Genomic DNA, 21220 nt, shown 5'->3' on the forward strand with positions numbered 1-21220 from the left:
AGTGGACACTCTTAGGACCAACAGATCCAGCTTAATACTTCGTCATGTGATTTTATATATATATATATATTTTTATCAAGAATGTTATGTTAAAAAGTTTTATTCTTTACAAAATGAAAAATGCAATAAGAGGCAAATTTTGTGAGAGCCCAGAAAATAAAAAAGTGATCATCAACATAATTTATGGAGTATAAGGAATAGGAGTTAATTTTAACAAAAATATCTTATTATTGCATTGGCCGAAATTATTAAGCAAAAATATCTAATGTTTTTCCTATGTAAATGTATTAGTATAATTAATTAAATTGAGTTGGTGAATAACTTTGATTTTCATTATTCATTTGGTGTATATTGCTACACATAACTCAGTGTCTACAAATCCAAATGCATGTGAAGACTTATTGATACTGAGTACTTCATAAGATGTCTATAAACTCGAATTCAAAAGAAGACTTCTTAATACGAGTATAAATATTTACAAATTAAAAAGAAAGATTTATCAGCATGAGAATAAAAAACTGTAACTTAGTTCAAAAGATCGAGCCCATTTAAGGGTCGAAGATCTTGTTACTTAATTTGAAGGAAAATTGCATACACAGTCCTCTAGTTTCTGAAGATTTGTAAAAAAAAATTTTGCAAAGTAAAATATAACAAACTCAATCTCTAAAGAAGAATAAACTCATTAATTAATAAGTCTAGACTACATGCTAAAACTCAATCTTTGAAGAAGAAGCTTACTGATAAGAGCTAGTATATAAAAGACCACTTGACACAAGTATAACATGTCTACAAATTCAGACATAAAATTAAGATTTATTAACTTGAGTACAAACTCAGACTCAAATGAAAGACTCATTGACATTAGTATAAAATATCTATATATTCAAATTCAAGTGAAGACTTCGACACAAATATTATAAACGGACTACAAATCCATATTCATGTTTAGACAAAAATATAAAATGTGCTCAAACACAAATTCAAGTGAGGATTTTTATGTGAGTATAAAGGGTTTACAGATGAAAATGAAGACTCATTGACACGAGTATAAAAGGTATACAAATAAAAATTGAAGAATAGCTAATTAACATCAACTAATAAAAGTTCAACAAATTAAAATGGAAGATCAATACTCCTATATAAGATCTAATTACTCAAATATCAAATCTAATTCAAATTAAAATGGAAGATCAATACTCCTATATAAGATCTAATTACTCAAATATCAAATCTAATTCAAAGTCAGATGGTCCCGATGGTCCTAATTGATAGAAATTCATGGGTTTCATCTTTAAACCAATTGGTGATAAGAGGAGAGGTCCATGAGACTTATATAGTGGATTAAGCTCTTTGTGTACACCGATGTGGGATATTATTATATTCATTTTTATGTTTCAATTGCAAGTCCTAATATAACCCACAGTCGGCGACCCGCTCTGATACCATGATAGAAATCCATGGGTTCCATCTTAAAACCAATTGGTGATAAGAGAAGAGACCCATACGACTTATATAGTGGATTAAGCTCTTTGTGTACACCGATTGAGATATTATTATATTCATTTTTATGTTTCAATTGCCAACACTAATGTTTTGACGACCCAAAACGAGTCATTATCACTTCATTTATAAGATTTTGTTTAAGATTGTCAACGCCAAATTTTACATTCCCTTGATTTGTCGAAAGATAAATGGTTTCAAACCTATTTCCTTATCTCTTCTTATCCTCCTCCACGTTCTATTCAATTTCCACCAAGTTTATTAGTTCACAAGAATTTGATGGTATAATCTTTCTAATTGTTCACATTTCGTCGTTTTACCATATAATGGTCCAGCTATTTTTCTGGTACATACATTACATACCAATAGCTTTTAAATATAATGTTTTTAGAAGCCTTATCATCTAAATTTTTTTAAAAAATCAAAATTACAATACACATCGAAATATATACTCCATGAAAGCGCTCACTTTCCACTAACTCATCACACTCACATTTTATTATAAAACTAATACTCCATTCGTCCCACAATAAGAGTCACATTTTATTTTTACCATAAATGGTAAGTAGGTCTCACATTTTCACTAACTCACTTCACTCACATTCTATTATAAAACCAATATAAAAAACTGGACCTCATATTTCACTTTTTTCCAATTTGTTATTTTTTACTTTTCTTAAAACCCGTGCTCATACCAAATACTCGCTCCGTCCCAAGATAAGCGAGTCACATTTCTTTTGAGATGTCTCACTATAAGTGAGTCATTTCTTTTTTTAGCAAAAAATCACCCCTCTTACTTTATTATCCATTATTTTATTCTCTCTTTACTTCTACTTCTTCTCTCTCTCTCATATTTTACTCTCTACTTTAACACTTTAAATATCAATTTCTTAAATCCCGTGTCAGAAAGAAGTACTTCGCTTATTTTGGGGCAGAGAGGGTATGACTTCTATTGTGGGACGGAGGGTGTAGTATATTGATGTGGAACCCATCCCCCAACTTTTTCCTCTAACTTTTCATTCATATTTCTTAAAACTCGCTTTGAGTCAAGCGTGAACAATATTTCACAGACGGACGGAGTACTATATAGGTAGCCAAAGCCATTTTTAAGATACCAACTATTATCAACAACAGAGCCAAAACCTAAATAGCCATGGAAGAAAATGCCACCAATGCGGCAGCCGTAGCATCAGAGCCATCATGGCCGGAGCTCCTCGGCTCCAACAACTGGGACGGCCTCCTCGACCCCTTAAACCTCACCCTCCGCCGCTTCCTCCTCCGCTGCGGCGACTTCTGCCAGTGCACCTACGACGCCTTCGACGACGACGACAACTCCCCCTACGCCGGCAGCAGCCGCTACGGCAAGGCCTCCTTCCTCCACAAGGTCAAATTCCCCTTCGCCTCCGCCTACCAAGTCTCCTCCCTCCTCTACGCCACCTCCACCGACACCCTCGCCGCCACCTGGGACTACCAAACCAACTTCATGGGCTACGTCGCCACCTCCACCGACGCCGTCACCACCCTCCTCGGCCGCCGCGAGATCTTCGTCGTCTGGCGCGGCACCAAGACCTCCTACGAGTGGATCGACGTCGCCCACTTCGACGCCGTCCCCGCCTCCCCCCTCCTCCGCTCCTCCGCCGCCTCGCCGCCCAAAGTCATGGACGGCTGGCTCAAAATCTACAACTCCTCAAACCCTAACTCCAAATTTATGAAGCTGAGCGCCCGCGCTCAGCTACAGAAATTAATTGACCAGCTTCTAGGTCAATACAAAGACGAAAACCCTAGCATCGTCGTGACGGGGCACAGCCTCGGGGCGGCCCTAGCCGTGCTCTCCGCTTTCGATTTGGTTGAAAATGTGGTCAAAGACCATGGCGGGGAAGTCCCCGTCACGGCCATCGTATTCGGCTGCCCGCGCGTCGGAAACGACAGCTTCACCGAGAAGCTGCAGGCGTATCCCAACCTCAAGATTCTGCACACGAAAAACTTACTCGACCCGATTCCGCATTACCCGCCCGAGATCTTGGGCTACAGAGGCACCGGAGTGGAGCTTCTAATCGACGGCAGGTAATGTTAATTGAGTCATTTTTCTATTTTGGAAAGTTAAGCAAGATAATTGAGTCTGGCAAAAAGTAACCTTTTCTGTTATGGAGTATTCATTTATCTTACTTTATTCACTATCCACTTGACACACTATTTTTATCCACTTGACACACTATTTTAAATTTATGTGCGCCGAAAAGAAGTGTTTTTATTAACAAGGAAGAGAGAGAGTACAGGTGAGAATATCTTTGTAATTTATTTTATAGTCGTTAATTAGAATTTAATTTGATTTAATTATAGCCTTATAAATGTGGACGTGGTATTTGATGAGAATTAATTAATAAAGAAATACAATTATTTATATATTCCATCTCTTTCAACTCTATATCTCGTGGTCTTTCTCTTCTCTATTTCTATTTTATTTGAATTTGTAGGAAGTCGCCGTCGTTGAGAATGATCCCGAAGGGTATTTTCGACTGGCATAACTTGCAGGGGATGCTGCACGTGGTGGCGGGATGGCACGGGGAGGAGGGGAAGTTCAAGGTGGTGGTGAAGAGGAGCTTGGCGTTGGTGAACAAGTCGTGTGCGTTTCTCAAGGAGGAATATAAGATCCCGGGGAATTGGTGGGTGGCGGAGAATAGAGGGATGGTGCTTGATGACAAAGGAGACTGGGTTTTAAAGCCGCCGCTCGAGGAGGATCTCCCCGTCCCCGAGTTCACTTGAATGGCACTCGTCAGGGATGCGTTCACACGAGACGTTCTATTTCGAGTTTATGTTGTGTTTTTTCTTTTGGAATAAAGTTATGCGGTCATAGTGTGGACGTCTGTATTTTGTTCATTTTAATAAAAATGAGATAATGCTTTGATTTCAATTAAGAATGTAATAGTAGCAAGAAATAATTATTTTTAAGTGGATTATATTAAATATTTTGGTAAATTATTAGAAAATGAATAAATCTTTATTAATTTGAACTAAAGTTGTGCCAAAGCCACATCATAACTGGATAACATCATTGTATAAGGAGGTTTTGTGACTTTGTGGAGTCTTTTGTTTGCATAATTATGTTATGAATTATGTACTTGATCTATACTTGTGCCATGTTGTACTAATAAGGACTAGTTAACTATCCTCCAAATTTATGGAAATTAAAGATGGAATTCAGTACTTCACACGTCTAGTATAAAACCCATTTTGTAGAGTCACCCCACCTTAAATTTAAATGAAACAAAATAACGAAATCCGGTCCGATTTGGCCCCAAAAATCGTTTGTATGTTAGACCGCCTTGAACCATTGAAACCGGAAACCGGGAACCGGTTTTTATGTTTAAAATGCGAGACAAGAGGAGATTGAACTCTAGACCTCTGGGTAAGATACCAACATTTCTGCCACTCCACCACATGATCTTGAATGAAATGTTGTGAAGATTAATTATTGTTATAGTACATTAAATCTATAATATTTTGTCCACACAAATCAATAATTTGTGTTTAGTTTTATACTTTTAAATGATTGTTAGTTGTGATATTTTTAATTTTAATTATCAGCCACTCTGCAAAGGTTGAGACATGTTGAGGTTTCGTTGGTGCGGAAATTCAGTAGCGCATTTGCTTACAAGGACTCAGGAATGAAAAAGGCAGAAATCCAGGGACTGGTCGGCTATAAGTCAATCCTACCGAAACCCCTTTGAAAGCCAGCTCACCTGCATGCCCTCGAAAACACATACGTGCCATAGTCGAATAGTTTTTATTAAGAAGGGAAAGACTGAGAGTTATTAGTCTCATAGAATCCTTTTCCCTGACCTCTGAGATTGCTGTTAAATAGGTTAATAAAGGTAAAGGTTGTCCAAGTCATTCAGTCCTAAGCTGAAAAATAAGGCTCGAAGGCCTTTCTACTTCTCTTTTCTGTCTCATCCAGATTTCCCTTCCGTAGAACGAACCACTCTTAAACCTTAAACGCCGAACAACATCATTATATGATAACATGGAGTTCATTATAATGAACTAATAACAAACATATAATGAACTCCAGATTTCTAAATTATGCATGATGATGTCATTATTTTTAAATCTCAGAATTCCCTATAATGAACTACAAATAAAGTTGTAATGAACTCCGCATTAATATATAATGATGTGTTTGGCGTTTAGTGTTTAAAACTAGTTTGGTATATAATACAACCCTATACATACATATATATATATATATATATATGGTCCTGTTAGGTTGAGATTTTTTAGCTTAATTGAGAATTGAGATGCATTTTTAGCCACACATTCACAACATTTTCGAAATGTCAATTGCAAGTAGATTATGTCAACTATGGGTATTATCGTCAATAGCATGCACATCAAATGCCAATAGTCTGCACATCAAATGTCAACAACTTATAATTGACATTATATGTGTATAGTTGACATGAATTGTATATGTAGTTGACATTATATGTGTGTAGTTGACATGAATTGTGTATGTAGTTGAGATGAGTTGTACACATAGTTGACATTATATGTGGGTAGTTGACATGAATTGTATATGTAGTTGGCATTATATGTGTGTAGTTGACATGAATTGTATATGTAGATGACAAAAAAAATTAAAAAAAATTAAAAAATACTCCATCCGTCCCATGCTACTCGCACTTTTCATTTTAGGCCGTAAATTTGGGATTGATTTTTTTGTGTAATTAAAAAAGAATTTTAGGTGTAATGAGACATCACTTAATAAAAGAGCTCTTAACTTAAACTAACATATTAATTAAATGCATTAATTCTAACTTAAATTATAAATAGTGTAAGGACTTTGTGACGAGCCGAAAAGCAAACGTGCGAGTAGCACGGGACGGAGGGAGTATTGTTTATTAAATAAAATGTACCATGAAATTACCATTATGTCCTTTCCTAATTAATTAATCTAAAAATATTTTTCATGTGGCAAATTCTGGACCACTCATTTAATAAAAATGAATGGCTGATAATGCATCTCAATTCTCAATTAGGCTTAAAAATCTCAATTGATCAAAACCCTATATATATATATATATATGAAAAAATAATTTTACCTAAGATTTAATATTATATATATTATTAATATAGTTTATTACTCCATATTTACTAAATATTACTCCGAACTTACTAATAATTCAAGTTTAATTTTATGTATTAACTAATAATACTATTATAGTATATATTTATCCAAATTAACTAAAAATTCATGTTTAGTTTTATATATTGTCTATAATATTATTTCACCACATAAATGTTTTTGAGATAATATGAATTTTATCTATTTATATATGTAAAATATATACTTTTTTGGTTACACTAATTACAAATTTATGTATTTAATAATTATTTAAATTTTACCATTCACTTATTTTAAATACTCTTAATATTTAATTTACTTAAAATATTTAATATATGTTTTTGTTATATGTTACTATTAATTATAATATATTACTCACTAAATTTAATATATTTTGTAAGAGTATATTTAATTTTATATTTGCAAGGTAAAACGGTTCGATCAGTAATTGAATCGGTCGGACTGATTGAACCGTGAACCAATAGCCTCGCCGGTTCACCGGCCGGTCCGGTTTTTAAAACATTGCTTATAACGATATTAATTATAAACATGCTCATGTCTTTTTCAAGAAAGTATACATAAAAAACACGTTGATATGTCACATAAATTCCAATTTTGCACATCAATGTGGTAGAACACATCTCCAATCAATCCCTTTCCCATAATTGTTACACTAATTAAAACGAATGGTTCACAGAAAAATCCTATCCAATCCACTTATCCTTTTCAAATCCATAACATTCTTTAATTGTTCAATTTCAACAATTTCTTGACTCAATTCAACAAATAAAAAAAATCGCGGAAGAAGCACCGCCGCCGTGGCCGGAGCTCCTCGGCAGCAACGACTGGAAAGGCCTCCTGGAGCCCTTAGACCTCACCCTACGCCGCCTCATCCTCCGCTGCGGCGACTTCTGCCAAGCCACCTACGACGCCTTCAACAACGACGCCAACTCCAAGTACGCCGGCAGCAGCCGCTACGGCAAGAAGTCCTTCTTCGACAAAGTCATGCTCGACTCCGCCGCCGACTACCAAGTCTCCTGCTTCCTCTACGCCACCGCCCAGCTCAGCGTCGCCCAGGCCGTCTTCCTCCGCTCCCTCCGCCCCGACGCCTGGGACCGCGAGTCCAACTGGATCGGCTACATCGCCGTTACCACCAACGCCGTCACGGCCGCCCTCGGCCGCCGCGAGATCTACGTCGTGTGGCGCGGGACGTCCCGCACGTACGAGTAGATCAACGTCCTTGCCGCCGTCCTCCAGTCCGCCGCCGAGCTCCTGGCCGCGCCGGAGCCCAGCGACGACGACGAGAGGGCGCCGAGGGTCATGAAAGGTTTGTTGAGAAAACCGGGTAATTTTCTCTCAAATAGTGAAATGAACCGATTCAGTAATTTCAGAGTTAACCCAATGGGGTCTACTCGATAAAATTACTTCTCCAAATAAATTCTTTGGAAAGACTGGCGAGGACACTGTCCCTCTTAAATACCAGATTCCTAACAGAATTTATCAGTCGGTGTATTTATCACAATATAAAAACACCCAAAAGAACCGTACAAAACACTACTACCAAACCCGCAAATAATATTGAATACAATATCCAAACAGAAAATAAACCAAGAAATAAATGCGGAACAAAATAAATAATAAAGAAAGAACACACCTGAAACTTTGATAACGGAGTTCGGCCAAATTGCCTATGTCTCCGAGCACCCTCTGCAGAGCCCGCTTATATTTAGACGGAGAAGAGAATACAATATTTGAGGTACTTTACAAATGAGGGAGGAGTGCTCCTTTTATAGGCAGCCACTCCCCCCCAATGTTTCAATACCCACCGATGTGGGATATACAATTTGTTAAAATTTGACAAACTTCAACAAATCTCCACCTTGGCAAAATTTCAAATTCCACCAAATACAAATCTTCTCCACCCAAACAGACGACTCGCGGTGCTTTCATATTGGCGCAGTCAAGCGCCAACTCCAAATCGCAGAATATTAACCAAGTCCAAACAATGTTCAAACTTGGCTCTCGTCACCACCTTAGTCAACATATCTGCAGGATTCACCAAAGTCGGAACCTTTCGGATGACAATTTCCTCTTCTTCGAGAATTTCCCGCACAAAATGATAGCGAACATCAATGTGCTTCGTCCTTGCATGAAAGACATGATTCTTTGCTAAATGAATAGCACTCTGGCTGTCAGAATATACTTCAAGTTGTTTCTGACCAACACCCAATTCTTTCAGCAACCCATGAAGCCAAATTGCCTCCTTCACAGCTTCAGTAATGGCCATGTACTCTGCCTCTGTCGTAGACAAAGCTACCGTTGACTGCAAGGTAGACTTCCAACTAACTGGCGCACTCGCTAAAGTGAACAAATAGCCAGTAGTAGATCTTCGCTTATCCAAATCACCAGCATAGTCGGAATCACAATATCCAACCGCAAAATGACCAAGTGATTTATCCTGCCCAAACAACAAACCAATATCTACAGTATCTTTGATATACCGCAGAATCCATTTCACAGCTTGCCAATGACCCTTTCCTGGATCATGCATGTGTCTGCTTACAATACCAACGGCCTGTGAAATGTCTGGTCTTGTACACACCATTGCATACATCAAGCTTCCAACTGCGTTAGCATAGGGAACTTTCGCCATATATTCTCGCTCATCTTTCGTTTTTGGAGATAACTGTGAACTAAGTTTCAAATGAGGAGCAAGCGGGGTACTTACAGTTTTGGAATCATCACTTATACCAAAACGATGTAGTACTTTGGTCAAATACTGCTTATGTGTCAGCCAAAGCTTACCTCCTTCTCTATCTCTTGTTATCTCCATGCCGAGAATCTTCTTGGCTTCCCCAAATCCTTCATCTCGAACTCTTTACTCAACTGAGCCTTCAATCTGTCAATTTCAACTTGGCTCTTTGATGCTATCAGCATATCATCAACGTATAAGAGTAGGTAGATGTAGGAACCATCTTGAAGTCTGCGCAAATACACACAGTGGTCGTATTTGCTTCTTGTGTACATTTGATCCTTCATAAACTTGTCAAACCGTTTGTACCACTGTCTTGAAGACTGCTTCAATCCGTACAACGATTTGTTCAACTTGCAAACCCAATTTTCTTTACCAGCAACCTTGAATCCCTCCGGTTGGGTCATATAGATTTCCTCCTTCAGATCACCGTGTAAAAACGCGGTCTTCACATCAAGTTGAGCTAGCTTCAAATTCAACTGCGCTACCAAAGCCAACAAAATTCTAATGGAGGAATGTTTAACAACAGGAGAAAATACCTCATTGTAATCAATTCCCTCCTTCTGGGCGTAGCCTTTAGCTACCAATCTTGCTTTGTAGCGAACATCATCTCTGTCAGGAAATCCCTCTTTCTTTGCAAAAACCCATTTACATCCAATTGCCTTTCTGCCTTTCGGCAATGGCATCAGCTTCCACGTCTTGTTCTTCTGAAGAGATTGCATCTCTTCTTCCAAAGCACCTTTCCAACCATCGCTTTCTGAACTTTCAATAGTTTTCGAAAAGATACATGGAACATCATCAACAACTGGAAGCGCATATGCAACCATATCCGCAAATCGAGCAGGTTTCTTATTTTCCCGCCTCGTTCGCCTAACTGCAATTGACTCTGATTGCTGCGAAGGTTCTTGGGGTGGAACCTCTTCATCATCTGACTCTTCTTCTTCCGTATGAGAGTCATTTGTGGTGTTCGTAGTTGGGATCACAACTGCTTCTTCGAACTCCACCTGCTTCGGTGTATACTCCACCTGCTGCGAAGTATCACTACTATTTGGATTTACCTTATTCAACATGGAAGATTCATCAAAGGTAACATCCCTACTGACAATCGTCTTCTTAGACTCCAAACACCATAACCGATATCCTTTAACACCAGCACTGAAACCCATAAACAAAGCCTTCTTTGCACGTGGATCCAACTTTGATTCAGTCACATGATAATATGCAATAGAACCAAAAATACGCAAAGAATCATAATCAGTTGCAGGTTTACCGGACCATACCTCTAAAGGAGTCTTGCCATCAATGGCAGAACATGGCAAACGATTGACAATGTGTTGAGCGTATGTGATGGCCTCAGCCCAAAATTTTCTGTCTAGCCCAGCATTAGACAGCATACAATGAACTTTCTCCACTAGTGTTCGATTCATACACTCTGACACTCCATTCTGTTGTGGTGTATTTCTCACTGTGAAGTGCCGAACTATGCCACACTCCTGGCATACATCTTGGAAAGGATCACTCTTGTATTCTCCACCGTTGTCTGATCGGAGAACCTTGATCTTCCTCCCCATCTGATTTTCAACTTGAGCTTTCCATTTCAGAAAAATCCCAAGGACTTCATTTTTGCTCTTCACTGGAAAAATCATCAACAAAAGTGACAAAATAGTGTCTACCTCCAAGTGACGGAGTCTTGGCAGGTCCCCACACATCTGAGTGCACGTAATCCAGAATTCCCATCGTATTATGGATTGCAGTGCCAAATTTCACTCTTCGCTGTTTTCCCAGAACACAATGCTCGCAAAACTCTAATTTGCAAGACTTCGTACCTTTCAATAATCCTTGCTTAGCGAGAATTTGCAATGATCTCTCACCAGCATGTCCCAATCGCAAATGCCAAAGCTTCGTCGCCTCTGCATCCTTCTTATTACTCGAAGTTGCAGTTGCTACTGTCCCAACAACTGTACTACCTTGGTAGTAATACAAATTGTTCTTTCTCACGCCTTTCAACATCACCAATGCTCCTGAAGTTGCTTTAAGAATTCCATTTCGCATCATCACAACTAGGCCTTTAGATTCTAAGGCCCCCAATGAGATGAGATTCTTCTTCAACTGGGGCACGTACCGCACATCCTTCAAAATTCTGGTGGATCCATCCTGATTCCGTAGCTTGATTGAGCCTATCCCGGCTGTCTTACATGGACTGTCATTCCCCATGTAAACAAGTCCGCCATTGAGTTCTTCGAAATCAAAGAACCACTCCCTGATGGGACACATATGATAGGTGCAACCTGAATCCAATATCCACTCGTCTGGATGCGATGTTGAAGGTGAAACCGTCAAAGAACAATCTGACTCCGCATCATTTTTGCATTCAGCAACATTTGCATCTTGCGAAGCCTTTTCTTTCTTCTTCAACTTTGGGCAGTCTTTTTTCCAATGTCCTTTCTCATAACAGAAAGCACACTCATCTTTGGCAACTCGTCTTTTCGATTTGGACCTTCCTCTTCTCTCCTTTGATCGGCCTTGTTGACGACCTCTTGCCACTAATGCTTCATCTGTAACTGCTTTGCCTTTCATTTTATCTGCCTTTCGCAATTCATGACTATACAAAGCAGAACATACAGTATCTAAAGACACATTCTCTTTATCGTGGAGTAATGTGGTCTCCAGATGTTCAAATTCATCAGGTAGAGACGACAACAGCATCAATGCCAGATCCTCATCCTCAAATTTCACATCTAAATTTAGCAGGTCTGCTACTAATTGGTTAAACAAAGTAATGTGTTCATTCATAGTGGTACCTGATCGGTATTCAAATCGGAACAACCTTTTCTTCATAAGGAGATTATTCTGACCACTCTTCTTCAGAAATTTGTCCTCCAGTGTCTTCCACAATCTATGTGCAGAAGTCTCATTCTTGACAGCATACTTCTGCTCCCTGGATAGACACGACCGAATTGTTCCACAAGCTAACCGATTTATGGTACTCTAATCTTTATTATCTATATCTTCTGGTTTCTTTTCTTCAATGGCAATGTCAAGACCTTGCTGGAAAAGAGAGTCTAGAACCTCCCCCTGCCACATACCAAAATGGCCAGTACCGTCAAATATTGTAACATCCCAAAAATTTGTATGACCTTTATTTAATAAATGTCGGTTGGAAATTTCATTTATGAAATTTAAATTGTTGCTACGTGTTTGAGTTTGGTTATGTGGAATAAATCATCATGGGGGAATTGGAATGAAGTGCTAATTAGATTTTAATGTGGGGAGTCAATTTAAATAAAATCATGCATCTTGTTCTAGCCAAAAAATGGCTACTGTCGGCCCCTCCAATTATTGAGAATTTATTCTTTCTTGGATTTAATTAATTGTTTTGGGATATTCATCCAAATTAAATCCAATTAAATCTTGCCACATTTTATTCCCTCGCCCCAATTGAATTAAGAGTTGAATTATTTCCTTGTGGCTAATTAAGCCAATTTTCGGTGTCCCTATTTTTTAGAGGAGAATATATTTGTTTCTTATTTTGTGGAATCCCTTTTATTCAATGAAATACCAAATTAATACCTAAGTCAATTAATTGGGGATGTGAATATTTCCTTGTGTCGCACGCCCCATTTTGGTTAATTTCCTTGTGCAAATTTATTTAGTTGTTGCCTATTTTATGGGAGTCTTTTCCTATAAAGAAATTACCAAATTTAAATCCTATTCTATTTAATTGAGGATTTAAATAATTTCCTTGTGCAATTCCTTATGGAATTTTCGTCCCTTCCTCATTATTTTCCTACTTGGAGATTTAATTTAGTTTGTTCCCTTGTTTATGGAATATTCACTTTTATTTCCTAAGTTGTGAATATATTCTCTCCAAGTAAATACCAAATAAATTCCTTGTTATGCTCTACATGGAATTTTCGAATTCCTCCCCATCCTACATGCCTATTTTATTCTTTTAATTATGGGACTTTTATTTCATTTGGCCATTATTTTATCCCTCCATAATTAATTAAATAATTCTTTAAACTTTAACCTAATCCTATACAAACACCTAAACTAAACCCTATCCCCCATCTCCCTCAAAATTTCGTGCCTCCCCCCTTCACTCTCCATCCTCTCCAAAAACTTCTTCCCTCATTGTTTCTTGCATAAATTGGAGTGGATTTTTCAAGAGTTTCGACGAATCGCCTCCATCCTTGTTCCTACCGTTCGTTTTCGTGATTCGAAAAGGCATAACTAAGTTTTTCTTCTCATCTCTTCATTGAAACATTATTCTTGAATCCTACATGCATATAGAGGGTGTAGGATTAATAGATCGAAAAATTTATCGGTGGGAAAGTGTGATTGCATAAGAACTTTGATAATATTGTGTTTTTGATTGAAATCATGTGATGTTGGATTGGAATAGTTGGTGAATGATGTGAGTTCATGTGCAAATATGTGTGTGAGAAACTTTTAAGCATGATTATGTGTGTTCGAGCATGAAAAATCGATGTTTGTTTGATGGAAGATGAAAACCCTATTTTCGATCTATGAACCTGAAAATCTGTGGTGCACGACCAGTGACTTATGATCTGTGATTGACCCATCAAACGAACTAATTTTGCTATGAAATATTTACTGAGTAAACTTCAAGATGTTTTCTGTGTTTCGTGTGAATTTCAGCCCGTTTTATCGAAAAATGAATTTTTAATAAATTTTTGAAGTTGACTGCGCAAATCTGCCAGAAACGTGAGTTCTCGCCATGAATGTTTCGTTTTCTGTTTGTCTGACCAAATGACCTCCGATTGATGTGATTCTTGAGCTATATGAATATTTGAAGTGTCTTCTGTATTGTGTTAAATTTTCAGCTTTTTTTGGCATTGTATGAATTTATGGTGAATTTTTCAAATGAACTGCGTAATACTGCCAGAAATTGTATGTTCCGACCAGAGAGTTCAATATGTGATATGACTGACTAAATGACGTGATTTCGATATGAAAATTTTCATGGATGAACTTGAATGTGTCCTCTGTATCGTGAACAAAATTTAGCATGTTTTGAGGTCGGGTGAATTTAAAGTGATTTTTACAAAACGGTCGCGCAATTCTGCCAGTTTTCTGCCTTGATTAAATGACACTTATTTTTCAAGTTTAAAAGTATTGTATGATGCATGTATGTCCAAGGAATGTGCTTAAATGTTGAAATCACTTGTGATAAGTTGAAATGTGTTACGTGTGTTTACACCTTTGAGATGTATGTCGGGTTTGGGAAATTGAGGAAAACGATGAGAGAGAAACGATAAGACATGCATAGTGATATGTTGTTGTGTGAGGCTGACTTGTGTTGTCGTTGACAATGGTGTTGTGTATTCGTGAACTCGAGGATCGAGAGTTGCTAAGTTGGGTTGTGATTTTGCTAAGAGAACGAGGTGGGCTTTCTTTTCAAACCTCTTTACTTTTCCGAAAAATATTATGTGGAGATATAAGGGTGGTTTAACTGTTATGTCATGCCATGATGTTTTTGTTATGAGATTGTGTGCCTGATGTCTAGTTCGTATGAGTTTACTCCGTTAGGCTATATGGCTGTGTTGTGAAACGAATTCGGGTCCGAGTAGGGCCGTAAACCCTATCGGGCTGTGTACACTGGTGGGATCGTGAGCCGTCCTTGCAAGTCGGCCGGTCTCGTGGGCGAATAGTGTGGCCACACTATTGTCGCACTGTGATTGTGATTGATGGATTGATGTGAAAAGTGGGGAGATAAATTGTCTGGCCAGACTTGAATATTTTTGTGTTTCTCGTGATTTTCTTAATACATAAAACTCGAGATCACTGGTATGGATGACATAACTTATTAAAATGTTTTCGGCATGAGCCCATTGAGTACAACAAGTACTCAGCCCTGCATATTATTTTTCTTATGTGCAGGTTGAGCGGGATGTTGCGGTGGATGTTGAGCTGGCTTGAGAACGTAGGATACGTTGTGTCGTCATACATAGGCGTAGTCCTTGACTCTCCTTAAACTGTATTTTCCGCTGCTATAACTTGAACCATGTCTCAAGACTTTAATCTTTTCTTTATGCTTTGTGTTTGAACATGTATGGTGGTGATTAGTTTTTAAACAAGTGCTTACGTTGTCTTTTGAAAATGATATTCTTCGAGATTTAAGTTAAATGTTTGTTTTACTTTAGTTATTAATGGTTGTATTTCTTAAGTCTAATTTTTTTTCCGTTGTCCTTTTTGAATGTATTTTTCTTATGTCTTTTCAAAAAAAAAATATAACCTTAAAATTTTTAAACTAAGTTGTTTTCCTTTCTTTAAGTTAATTAAGTGGATCTTCTAAATTGTAATCCATGCATGTCGGTCACGATCGCCGCGTTTGTGGTACCCCTTGTATGGCCGGTCGTGACAAATATCTCCACCGTCAATTTCATATTTGACAGTGGAAACCTCGACCACGATGACGAAGAACTAGCCTTGTTTTCTTGATCATTACCCGCCATTACAGACTCAAAATAAAGTATTCAATATTACAAACAAACAGAACCAAGGACGAACCTTTGGCTCTGATACCACTTGTTGAGAAAACCGGGTAATTTTCTCTCAAATAGTGAAATGAACCGATTCAGTAATTTCAGAGTTAACCCAATGGGGTCTACTCGATAAAATTACTTCTCCAAATAAATTCTTTGGAAAGACTGGCGAGGACACTGTCCCTCTTAAATACCAGATTCCTAACAGAATTTATCAGTCGGTGTATTTATCACAATATAAAAACACCCAAAAGAACCGTACAAAACACTACTACCAAACCCGCAAATAATATTGAATACAATATCCAAACAGAAAATAAACCAAGAAATAAATGCGGAACAAAATAAATAATAAAGAAAGAACACACCCGAAACTTTGATAACGGAGTTCGGCCAAATTGCCTACGTCTCCGAGCACCCTCTGCAGAGCCCGCTTATATTTAGACGGAGAAGAGAATACAATATTTGAGGTACTTTACAAATGAGGGAGGAGTGCTCCTTTTATAGGCAGCCACTCCCCCCCAATGTTTCAATACCCACCGATGTGGGATATACAATTTGTTAAAATTTGACAAACTTCAACAAGGTTGGATGACGATTTACGCGTCATCCGACCCGAAATCGCCCTTTACCAAATTGAGTGCGCGCTCGCAGCTGCATACGAAGATTATGCATCTGCGAGAGCTGTACAAGGGGGATAGCCTCAGCATAATCATGACGGGGCACAGCCTCGGCGCGACTCTGGCGACCATCGCCGCCTTCGACCTCGTCGAGAACGGTGTCCGCGACATCCCTGTCGCGGCCGTGGTCTTCGGCAGCCCCCAGGTCAACTACATTTCACTTGTCGAAACTATTTTTTCAAATATAGGATATTGCTGGAAAACCTATGAATTTGATTAAATTTTAGTCTGTCCAGATAAACTTGAAAAATCGACATTAAAATCCAAGGATTTTAATATTTTTCTCTATTTTTAAGTGACTAAAATATTTAGGTTGCTTATGTGTTATTTGTTGTTGATGTGACGCATATATGTTTCAAATTTGATGATGTAAGAGCATCTTGATTGTCCGGATGTCCCACTCGGACATCCACTAGGACTTCCCAAAAAAATCTACTGTCATGTCACTTGGACTTCCCATTCAACTGCCACATCACTAGGACTTCCCCTGCACAATCCGCCCTTCCCATCGCCCTTCCCACTAGGACTTCCCGCAATAAAAAAAATCACAAATTCACAAATAAAGCAATTTACGTTTACGGAAATAAAATTTCAACACGAATACGAACGAGTTTAAAAAAAAAATTAAATACCGGACGTCCGACCCACACCACAATGGCGGACGTCCACCCGCCCGTCGCCCGCACGTCTGAGGACATCCGACGTCCTTACGGGACGTCCGTATCCGACTTGCCACGCCACAATAGCGGACGTCCCGGTCGCCCGTCGCGGATGTCCGACCGGACGTCCGCCATTGGAGATGCTCTAACTAAATTACTATGTGCCAAGTGTGTTGTTAAAAATGTTACGCCGTCAATTTTGGTCAAATAGAATTTTTCCAATGCTACATATTCAATTTCATCCAAATTAGATTGTGTGGGAAATTTGAAAAAAATAGTAAAGTTCTTAGTTTTTGCTTTAGATTTTTTATATTGCGGTATAATTCTATTAAATTTCATGGACATTAGAATTCTACTATCAAATTTCATGTTTTTTAGATAAATTGTCATTTTATATATTCCCTCCGTCCCATAGAAATAAGTCATATTTCATTTTTCGTCTGTCTCATACAAATAGTCCATATCCATTTATGACAACATTTTTCCTCTTCTCTTTTACTTTATTATTTATGGGTCACACTATCCACTACACAATTTCAACTACTTTTTTCTCATTCTCTCTTTCTTTACTAATTATATATGCATTAAAACATGTGCTAATACCAAATGACCTATTTTCTATGGGATGGAGGGTACTAGTACATAAAAAAATCATTCCATGCATGTTTTTAAAATTCTAGCTTTCACCACTGGTATAGGTGGGAAACAATGCATTCAGGGAGAGGGTGGCGCGGTACCCAAATCTGAAAATCCTGCACGTGCCCGATACCCGAGCGTGTTGCTCGGGTACTGGGACATGGGGGTGGATCTGGAGATCGACAACAGGAAATCACCGAGCCTGAAGAGATCGACGAATACAGGAGACTGGCACAACCTGCAGGGGATGCTGCACGTGGTGGCCGGGTGGAACGGGGCGGACGCGGAGTTCGAGCTGAAGGTGAAGAGGAGCTTAGCGCTTGTTAACAAATCTTGCGAGTATTTGAAGGATGAGCTTTTGATCCCCGGTATGTGGTGGGTGGAGAAGAACAAAGGGCTTGTGCGTGATGACAACGGTGAGTGGGTCCCGACGCCGCCGGCGGATGAGGATCAGCCGGTGCCGGAGCTTCCATGAATTTATGTGTCGTTTTGTACATATGTTTGTTGCGTTTTGGAATGATCACGAATTGATTAAGAGCTAATCGCATTCATACATTGTCTAAGTTGTGCAGCTATTGTCTCTTGTGACTTTTGAAGTTATTTGTTTATATGTGATGTGTGATATATTAATTGGATTTATTTTATTTAGATATTGTGTAGATAAAATGCGAATGTGTGTCGATATTTAAAAATAAAGTTTCATGTATATTTAAGTTTACGTAAATGATTATTTATGCATCACTTTATTTTAAAGGTTTCAATGTTATAGTGTGAAACAATAATTATTAATTGTAATTTACTTAATATATTTAAATTGATATTAATAACAAATTTATATTATTCCCAACTTGTAAAAAAAGTTACTACTACTATGGTAAAGATTGTGTATTGCACAAGTGTGATTAATTACTAGTATTTAGTAGGATGAAAAATTAACTATTACTACTATCATTACTTAGTTCCTTGTACTAAAAATGATGTGTTTATTAAAGTGACTACTGCAGCCATATGCGGCTATTTCAAAAGGTAAGAATTGAAGAAAAATGTTATGAAATTTTTAAACTTTATAGTATTATTTAAAATTAGTTTAATTTTAAACTTTTTTTATACCTAACGTCAAAATTTAGACTTGGCCGAACGCAGAGAAAAGGACCAATAATAATGACGATTTTCCACATGACTTAGACAATAAATTCAAAATAAAATGATTTGCAACAAGAATTGTTAGATATAGAGAAAGAGAGGGCCACGTACACTGCATTTAAGAAAGGTCGACAATGAATTTAAAGTATATATATATATATCTCTTCTATTAGATTGTGATTTATATCTGAAAAGAGATTGTGATTTATAGAATCTATATATTTATGGAAATGATTTATTGTATGCATGCAACTCTTTGGAGACAGCCACTAAAGATAGAATGCCCCTAACTATATATCTCTATCAAACCCACACGTACACGTATATACATATTTGTATTAAATAATTAATATAAATATAGAAAATTCAGACAACAGAAGTTCATCCCCCCTGGTAGTTAGTATAGTTAACAAGAACTTAGATTCGATTTAGTTATGATTACATACTGTTTTTTAATGCATATATGATCATGCATGATTGGCTCAATAATTATAAGTACAATATATTTGGGCATTTGGTTGTGGTTAAAATAAAAATTAATCACCGCTCTGTAAAATAATAATACACTCAATATCCATGAATGATTTAAAGTTTCAATATAACTCGATTTTGATTTCAGGAAATGTGAAACAAAATGGATGAAAAAAAATAATGAATATGAGTTTCATTTTTTATGAAATATGAGTATCATGATTTAGTGGAGTGTGTGATCCACTTATTTAAAATAGAATAAAGTAAATAAGATTTTAAATTGTGAACATCGCAAAATGGCAAAATGCAACATCATGAATATCTGGATGACGAAATTGATACGGGCACAACAACGGAACAACTGCACTTAAGTAAACAAGACTACAACGTCAAGTGGAACTGAAGAGGCATAACTCTTTCCCTACTTTCAAGTATGTATGTCTATGAGCGCACATAAGTAACACTCGTTGAATTGCAGACCGCGATCGCAAACCCCAGCCCACCGACCACTCCTCAACGAGCCCTTTCCGTGTCACACTGGGTGCTCTTATAAACAATTCTAAAAAACTAAAAGGACTTTTGGACTAACTATATACTCCTAAAAAATTACTCTATCCGTCCAACTCAAGATGTCCACACTCTTGAGTTCTAAAAGAACTTATGAAAATACAATTTTTTATTTTGTAGTAGTACGCTATATGGCATCAACTTCCCAGTTTTATTCTGCTCAAAAGTAGGTCAAAGGAATATTATTGTGGCAACAAGCATTTACATTTTATTTTCTCTAATATAAATCATGGATTATATAAATATGAAGATACTATATGATTGATTAATCACTACATAACTGCCTATGCATATTAATATCATATTCTCTGATATTATCATCCATTCATATTGCGGATCGATTGACACCATTTGCAAAAGTGTGAGAATCTTTGTTTTGAACTTCTTAATTGTTGCTTAAAATTCTACTCCTAACGTGTGGCGTCGAATGTCAGTCGAAAACACCGACCCCTAACTAGAAAGTGTTGATAGACTTTGGTTTAGCAATCTTTAAATTTTTTCATATTTTTTTTAACACAAAAAAAAGCGTAGAAGAAAAAAGAGAAGAATAACAAAAGAGGGAAAAAAGCAAATATTTGCGTTATCCATCATCATCAGCCACGAGAGAGATCCGACAGCAATAGTCTAATAAACATATTTTGTTCTTATAAATTGATTCATAAAATGTAGGATTTACTTTAGCAAAACAATAAATAAATAGTGGTGATTTTGTTAGCTTCATTAATTTATAGGGCAAAATTTAGTCAAATTCTTGACTTTTCCATAATTTTTTAATTCAGCTAAAAAACCATGAAACTTAACATTGTTCACCAGTATTATACCAGCTTTGGTTTCAGTGAAATCGCATTTGATGTGACTCTCGAAATTTGAATTTATACCTTCCTTTGAATCTTTATCAGTTTGTCATCAACACACTTAACATCTACTCCCTCCGTTCCATTAAATATGTAACATTTGGGAATCGGCACGGGTTTTTATGTAGGGTTGTTTTGTGAGTTAATGAAGAGAGAGTAAAGTAAGAGAGATGAAAAAGTAGAGATAGAAATATTTCTATTTTAGGAAACGTTTCATTTTGAATAAGACAAACTAAAAAGGAAAAAGTTTCATTTCTAATGGGACAGAGGGAGTACTTAATTTGAGCATATATGCACTGCATCATCAATCATATACTACGTGTAGGT

The 21220-nt window shown here is 37.3% G+C and overlaps 1 protein-coding gene and 1 pseudogene across 1 annotated transcript; both read left to right on the top strand.

Annotated features, from left to right (window-relative positions):
* The first annotated feature begins 2579 nt into the window (after positions 1–2579).
* Positions 2580–4411, top strand: LOC121811304 (phospholipase A1-IIdelta-like). The gene is made up of 2 exons (XM_042212135.1): positions 2580–3564; positions 3975–4411. Exons 1-2 carry the CDS (start codon positions 2654–2656, stop codon positions 4261–4263), a joined length of 1200 nt encoding a protein of 399 aa, XP_042068069.1. The 5' UTR covers positions 2580–2653; the 3' UTR covers positions 4264–4411.
* Positions 4412–7384: 2973 nt separating this feature from the next.
* LOC121740861 lies at positions 7385–18533 on the top strand (annotated as a pseudogene).
* Positions 18534–21220: the final 2687 nt, after the last annotated feature.

This window comes from Salvia splendens, chromosome 7 (assembly GCF_004379255.2).
Source record: "Salvia splendens isolate huo1 chromosome 7, SspV2, whole genome shotgun sequence".
In the NCBI taxonomy this organism is placed as follows: Eukaryota; Viridiplantae; Streptophyta; class Magnoliopsida; order Lamiales; family Lamiaceae; genus Salvia; species Salvia splendens.

What these genes read in the sequence shown, in the direction of transcription:
- LOC121811304 (XM_042212135.1), top strand. Translation starts at nt 2,654, where the DNA reads ATGGAAGAAAATGCCACCAATGCGGCAGCCGTAGCATCAGAGCCATCA. An exon ending in GAGCTTCTAATCGACGGCAG is followed by an intron (nt 3,565 to 3,974) that starts GTAATGTTAATT and finishes TTGAATTTGTAG; the next exon opens with GAAGTCGCCGTCGTTGAGAA.